Source organism: Gymnodraco acuticeps, unplaced genomic scaffold (genome assembly GCF_902827175.1).
Source record: "Gymnodraco acuticeps unplaced genomic scaffold, fGymAcu1.1, whole genome shotgun sequence".
NCBI classification, from domain to species: domain Eukaryota; kingdom Metazoa; phylum Chordata; class Actinopteri; order Perciformes; family Bathydraconidae; genus Gymnodraco; species Gymnodraco acuticeps.
This window is the reverse complement of record NW_022992177.1, coordinates 3,176,028-3,183,185: the sequence shown is the minus strand read 5'-3', so window position 1 is coordinate 3,183,185 and position 7,158 is coordinate 3,176,028. Positions and strand designations below refer to the sequence as shown.

General features: G+C 40.3%; 1 protein-coding gene across 1 annotated transcript; it reads right to left on the bottom strand.

Annotated features, from left to right (window-relative positions):
- On the bottom strand, window positions 1-2,534 carry nr2e3 (nuclear receptor subfamily 2, group E, member 3). The gene is made up of 8 exons (XM_034204755.1): window positions 2,191-2,534; window positions 1,861-2,011; window positions 1,640-1,743; window positions 1,285-1,551; window positions 858-1,045; window positions 525-765; window positions 339-444; window positions 1-224 (listed from the first exon to the last, which is right to left on the bottom strand). The coding sequence occupies exons 1-8, from the start codon at window positions 2,261-2,263 to the stop codon at window positions 92-94; spliced, it is 1,263 nt and encodes a 420-aa protein (XP_034060646.1). The 5' UTR covers window positions 2,264-2,534; the 3' UTR covers window positions 1-91.
- Between the last annotated feature and the right edge of the window lie 4,624 nt (window positions 2,535-7,158).

Below are 7,158 nucleotides of genomic sequence, written 5' to 3'. Positions count from 1 at the left end.
TAGTCTTATTGTAAATGGGTACCAAACAGAAAACATGTTTCTTGAGCGTGAACTGGATTTGGCTTCCAGTGTGCTTGTTTTCATTAGGGTCTTAGTTTTTGAACATGTCACACAGCAGTTTCTCCATGGGTGTGTTGCCGATGATCCTGTGAAAGAACAGCTGCTCTATTTTCTCCGAGCTCACAGAGTGGAGCGATGGCAGCAGAAGTATTAGTCTCCCAAACCTTTAGAGACAAGAACAAACGAGAGTTAACATCACGTTTCTGTTTGGGCTTTTATATGACAAACTGGATATACTCCAGGTGTTGTCTGTAGATCATAGAGAGAGATAGGCTCACCTGGTACTTTGGCTGGGGTATAGTGAATGGATGTGCTGACCTAGTAACACCTGTGACTGGTCCTGCAGATTCTCCACCTGCTCCGGGTCTTTGAGGCTGCTTGTCTCTGCAGGTAAAACAGCATAAAATTGGTTACAATGTCCATTCAATAACAAATTAATATTTCTGAGGGGAAGATCTCATCACCTGGCTTGAAGAGTACAATGGCTTTCAGGCAAGCAAACTCAGTGGGGTCAACAGCCAGGGCCTTAAAGCGATTAAAGACCTCTTCAATGACACGCAGGTCAACTCTGGGCAGGCTGGTCTTGGCCTGATGTGTGGGAGAAAGATCTGGCAGATACAGAAGAGGACAGCTGTCCATGGGCAGGGACCACTGGATGGCACACAAGAGGAACATCTCACTCCAAGCTTCCTCAAGCAGAATCACCTGAGGATGTCACAGAAATGCATGTTATCAGTCCACGTTATGTATGTTTAAATTGTTTGGTTAATATACAAAAATGTGTCAGTCAGTCTCACCTGGTCTCGAAATGGCAAGTGAGCAAAAACTGCCAAATTCTTTGCCCACTTGACAGACATAAAGAGGAGTCGTGCTGATGTCTCATATATACTCTCTGAGCAGCTGGAGGTGTACGGGGACATACGACAGTCAGAGGGAGTCCGATCTCTTTTTGAATCATTGGTTGTGACATCAATATTCTCCTCCGCTGTGCATTAGAAAAAGAGAGTCACACAAACAATAAGACTACTGGGAGTACATTATTGTAAAGTTTGAAATGTATTATTATGATTATTATGATTAGGTTACTCTTGTTCTCATCTTTAACGGCAAACCTCCCCTTATCATAGACATAAGAAGCCAAACCAAATAAAAACATGTATTTCAAAACATTAGTAAAGTCCTTGTTGTGTCCACCTTAAGTTAACTTCTTTCATAAGATCTCACCATTCTGGGGCTCCAGTTTTGCACAGGTCTCTGCAGTCAGCAGGCTGGCCATAAAGCGCTGGTAGTTGTTGGGGTTGCTGCAGGGCTGCATGGCGGCAGAGGAGGGGACGGAGGAAGTGACCAGGGGTCTGCAGATGACTGATGCGTAGCTAGCAGAGGAAGTGAGCTCCTGCGTGGTGGCCAGATGCTCTCTTTTAGGGTCACTTAGCCTTAGAGAGTCTAGACTCACATGGGCTGTGCTTCGAGGCTGTCGCTCATTCTGCACAGCTGGAGAAAAGACAATTAAATATATCTTATGAAAACAGTCCAAGCCACAGAAATATTGTATGCACATGTAATACGCTAGTAAACTCACCATCTTTGTTCATGCCAGCTTGGAGACATTTCTTCAATCGACAAGCTTGACATTGGTTTCGATGAGCCTTGTCTACAGGGCACCTGCCTGTTCCAGCCTGACACCTGTGATATCGACAAAAAGTAGTGTGTTAAAATACAAATCATGACTTATTACACCAGTTGTATTTCTCTATCATACATGTTACAATTATGTCTACCTTATTAGATAAAAGTACTAACCTGTAGATGATTCTTCGTCTTACGCTGCGCTTGAAGAAGCCGCTGCAGCCATTGCAGGTGTAGATGCCATAATGTTTTCCACTGCTGGAGTCAGAGCACACGTTACACAGCAGACTGTGGCCATGTGCTTTACCTGGGACTGGATTCATTTCTGTAGAGGACAGATAGGAGAAACTAGGATCAATCGATGACTACTTTTTTAGTCTGATTATTTAATATGGTATACACAATACAAACAACTATTGTTAAGATAATTATTCGTACGACATAATTCGCTGTACAAAATATTTGCAATATTTCTTTTTTAAATGTTGTTGCATCGTGGCTCACCTTGCAGTCCATCTGTGAAGTCATTAGATGTGTCAGAAGAAAACGGGTTCATTTTTCTCAGGTGGTCCTCCATTTTCAGTTTCTGATATCTGAACTTCCTAGAAGTATTTCCTCTTCTGGATGAAGTATTTTTGTGAAATGCCCATGGATCAAAGCATTTTTGTTATGTGAAGTCTTAACACATGGTAATGTCTATAAAGCACATTTGTAATTGTTTCTATTAAATGCTCTAGTTAAAGCTTAATTTCTTCAGTGGTCATCAGAGAGTTACTCCAGAAATGATCGATGATATTGATCCAGGGATGTGGTCCTTCTCTGGTCGTTTCTCATGTAATGGGGGGTCAATAGAGTTACTACTTCTTCTTCTTTCTTTCTCTCTGCCAGAACGAGTGTGAGACGTCTGGGGGCTTTCTGAAGGAAGACAAGGAGATTAGCACTAGGCGCTGTGTAAGCAAATGCTGATTTGTCATCCTCTTAATCTTTACTGTCTTTATGGGTAAATCAATCAGTCACAGCTCCTACATGCATAACTGGATTACACAAAGGTGACCACCGAAAACCAAATAAACATAAATATATTTGAACTTCTCACCAACTTTGTTACCAAATGGCTTCATACATTTGGCTGCTGCATGGTAAAGATCATCAGTTTCTCTGTAGATTAACATCGATTAAAATTGTTGTTTCAATTATTCCTTTTTCCTATTGAACCTTTCACAAATAGCTGATTCTGAGACCTATACACATACCGACATACATTTATGTTATAAGAAAAGCTAAAAAAAGGTTTACAGGCAAAGACGCTTCACATGTTTTAGCAATTGTCAATATGCTTATGCTGGCTACAATCGTCATGAACTTCTGCCCACAATGCTGGCTTGAGGTTTTAGAAGTTTACTTATAGTCAACAAGTGAAATAGTCTACTAACTACTAATCAAAGAAAACAAAACATTACAATAGGGTAATTTGTCCAAGTTCTAGTAAACATATGTGTCTCAGTTTACTGTTACCGGGTAGACTAACACCAGACTAAAGACAGTCCCTTTGTGCCATATTGGCCCTGTCAGTGACACTAATGGCTTCAGGAGAATACAGCCACCCGAAAGCAGCAAAGTAGCTTAACCTTCCATGAAATGTGGTCTTCTTAGAGGGGGAGCGCGAATGGGGGTGATGAGGAGAAAAACAATTAGTACAGAGATTCAAAGAGCAGCAACAAGTTGACCCTTAATTCCACTCCTCTGCCATATGGTGAGTGCTCTCTGAAGCCGCTTGCTGCCTAATTGGTAACCCAAATGTTTGTGCAAGTTTATAACTCTTGCAGGTACTGATTTCCTCACTTATACACAGTAGGTGGTATCAAATATATGTCAAAAAACATCAAAAACGTTGCTTGTTTGTTCCTGTACTGGTCTATGAAGCTACAGTGATGACTGTGTCACTGTTGCACGTAGCTCATGGCATGTAGCTCAGCTCATTAATCAGATCAAACTGGGCAAAGACACTGAATATATGAATGTGACTGCCTGCTGTGTCCACAGACTGATTTCTGTTATCCTTGCTAAGTCACTCTTGATTTTAGGAAAACAAAGTGGTATTGAAAACAGAGCTCTTTCTGTTTGACTTAACTGGTGTATAAAAGGATTACAAAGTAGGTGCAGTCTACGGGGGCTATGCTCACAGACCCTTTTGAATCTGTTGTCTGAATCAGTTTTGTAATCCTGAAACCGAAACAAAACAGGTTAGATTGTCTCAAAGGCTCCAAAAGTTGCAATGGTTTTAATATAGTCCGCAATAAATTGTCTTTTGTACCTCTTGTGCTTTCACAGTTAAAGATTTAGCAGGTGTAATGTTTTATTCCGTTTTTTATTATTCTACTCGTTATGTTCATACACTTTGTTTTAAGTTGTGCACGGCTGAGCTTTATGTAAAGCACTTCAAATAGCCTACCATTTATTATAATGTAAAACACTGAGTTGAAAGGTGCCATACAAACTTACCTTGCTTTTCCTTTTGCGCAACAAACAACTATTTGACTAGCATGCCAAGGCAAATTAACATACCACAGTTTACACAAATATTCACAACCTGATGCCAACAGTTCTGATAGCTTGTATATTGTGTGATGCAATTCTTGGAGCAAAGAGCAGGAACACATGGAGCACAAAGGGGAGCTTCGAACTGATGTCAGACACAGAAGATTTATTGTATAGACATATGACACCGTAGTGCCCAGCCTACACTGAGTTTCTCTTGCTCTCTCCTCGACTATTCCTAAGAGAATAATCAACATTCGATGACAAATCAAGCTCTGTTCCTAGCAGGGAATAATTGGAGCTATCCACCTGATAAGATGGACTCCAGGTTGTCCTTACTGCTCTCTGACACTATGCGTCAGCTTGGTCCTGTTATTATCTGAAGAAGAGATTGTTTTATGAATGTTTTTGGCAAGCCGAATCAACTATCACGAGTCAGACCAATACACAGCTGTGGGGAAAGACTGCTAAAGCTACAAGGCCGTTTGCCAGCATGAAACAGGGGAGTGAGAGGAGAGGCGAGATGACGAGAACTAAAACAAAAGGGCCATATTGAATATTCTATATCACCTTGTATCCAGACTGGAGGGGACATTTGTTAGAGCAGTTGTAAAAAAAAGACTTCAAACATGGCATCAGAACACCTCTTGTGATTGGACCATGTTAGGGAAGTTTATGCACACAGACTAGACAGACAGAAACGACTAAAGTATCTAAATCTGAACGTTTTGATTGATTGATTGATTGATTGAAAAGTTTATTAACAGCTTGTATATTGGGTACAGTACAGTACAGCTCAAAATCACTGTTAATAGTCCTCTACACAGCAATGATTCTTAAGATTTATATCATAGTCAAACATATAATAGTCCTTTATTGTCTTCTTTATGATTCTCTAGTGGTCGGCACAGGGAAGATGCTGCCGCCGTCAGCTCAGTGCTGCTTTGAGGTTTTGCCTGGCAGGGATAACTGTCACGTCTCTTCACTCCTCAGCCCTGTGATTGTTGCAAAGATGCAGACAATCTTTAGCAACACACTGCTATGAGCCAGCTGGACGATTATGTATTTAGTGGGAACATTTATGATGACAGAGCCCTGTAGGTGATTGAACACACGTCACTGGTAATCCCTCGCTCAGATGCTTGTCATGATTAGCTGTTCATTTATTCAAGAGCGATTTATCTTTAGATATATTATATTCCATATACGAGTCAGCTTTTTCACTGTGGTCCGTTGCAGCGCATCAAATATGTAAAGGTGCATATGTGCATATTTGTTATCCTTCAGAGGATGACCTTGAATGCTAGTTCACAAACCTCTGTCAGTCTAAGCAGCTTTTTTATATAAGCTCCTTGTTTGTAGTGTTGTCAAAGAGTGAGATTAATTTATAGAGTTGTTGCTGTCCTCTTCGTGGACATGGAACAGGTGCCCGAGTTGCAAAGGCATAAAATATGTCATAATCTGATTATGAGCTTTGAACCCTAAATCAATCTACTTTGATAGAACTATAATTTATTTTGACAGTCGATCAAAACTCCAACAAAACTCGACAACTATCTCAAGACCTAAAAAATGAACACAAATGAAAAGTTAATTTCTAGTGAATCAAGGCAGTTCAATGTCCCAGCAGGATAATCTTATGCCTGCTGTAACAGCATACATTTATGTGACACTGCACTCAGGATTCATTTCATTTCATTTCAAACCTTTATTTATACAGATAAATCCCATTGAGATCATTGATCTCTTTTTCAAGGGATGACTGCCTGAGTCCAAGTACACACGGTTAAGCTTTGTAGGTTCACTTTAGCAATTCCTGTTGTCACCCCCAAGTCAGATGGAGCGGAAGGATTGAGGTGTCAGCACTGGAGCTACCAGGGATTGCCCCGCCTTGCCATCTGCTGCCACTACTGTAATCCATACAATGAGAAAATCAGTTGTCTCAGTCCGTATCAAAGTCATGTCGGCTCAACTCAATAAGCAAATCAACATCAATGAGACAAGATCCATATTTTCGCTGACAAAGGAACTGAGAGCCTTATTGGGTTATGTTGTCCTTTTAATAGATGTACATACTCTTTTGCATAGATACAGCAGAACATTTTTAAAATAAATGACCAGAAATTTGAATGTCAAATTAATACCGATGTGACTACATTGGAGCGGCTGTGACTAAGGACGTAGAGCGGTCGTCCACGAATCAGAAGGTCTTGGTTCGATCCAGTCACATATCTTATTCCATAACTTATCTCATGGCATGGCCAAGGTTTTTACAGTGTGTGTGAATTGTAATGCCACTAGAAACAACACATACTAAACATTTCTAAACACATAACTGATCAATAGTGTCAGCAGAAGGACAGAATAACAGGATCCTCTTAGAGTTTTCATGTAGTCAGTCAGAAACTAAAATGTATGGCCATTTTGACAGTGAGTGTTCACAACCTCTTGTTTAAGCTTCCCTGGTCCAAGTCACTGAAAACTGGCCTAACATTCAGGGTGCCCTGACAAAACACTCTTTAATCTATAGAGGGAGACAGATGCCCTTTGCTTGTTTTATAAAAGTATGTTCCCAGGGAATGTTTCCCTTATATCTGATCAAAGTAGAATTAAGGAAAAATGTATTGGCATGTATCCAAGAAAAGTTGGCAGACTGAGGTGTTTTGGGCAATGTCGGAGCTAAAGGGTTTTAATGACGATATCCTTTTTGTAACAACCTTTCTGATAATGACAGACATTGAGTTGAGTTTGTTTGTGAAGTGTACATGTTCTTGCCATGTCTGCTTTGTTTCCACCAAGAACACATCAAAGTACCTGTATCTGCATCTAAACTGCCAATTTGTGTTAAAGATGTATTCAATGTGTTTGTTTTGTGCTTTTTTAGCAGTAGTATTACAGTAACAGCTGTTTGGAAGAATAATAACTGACCAAGTC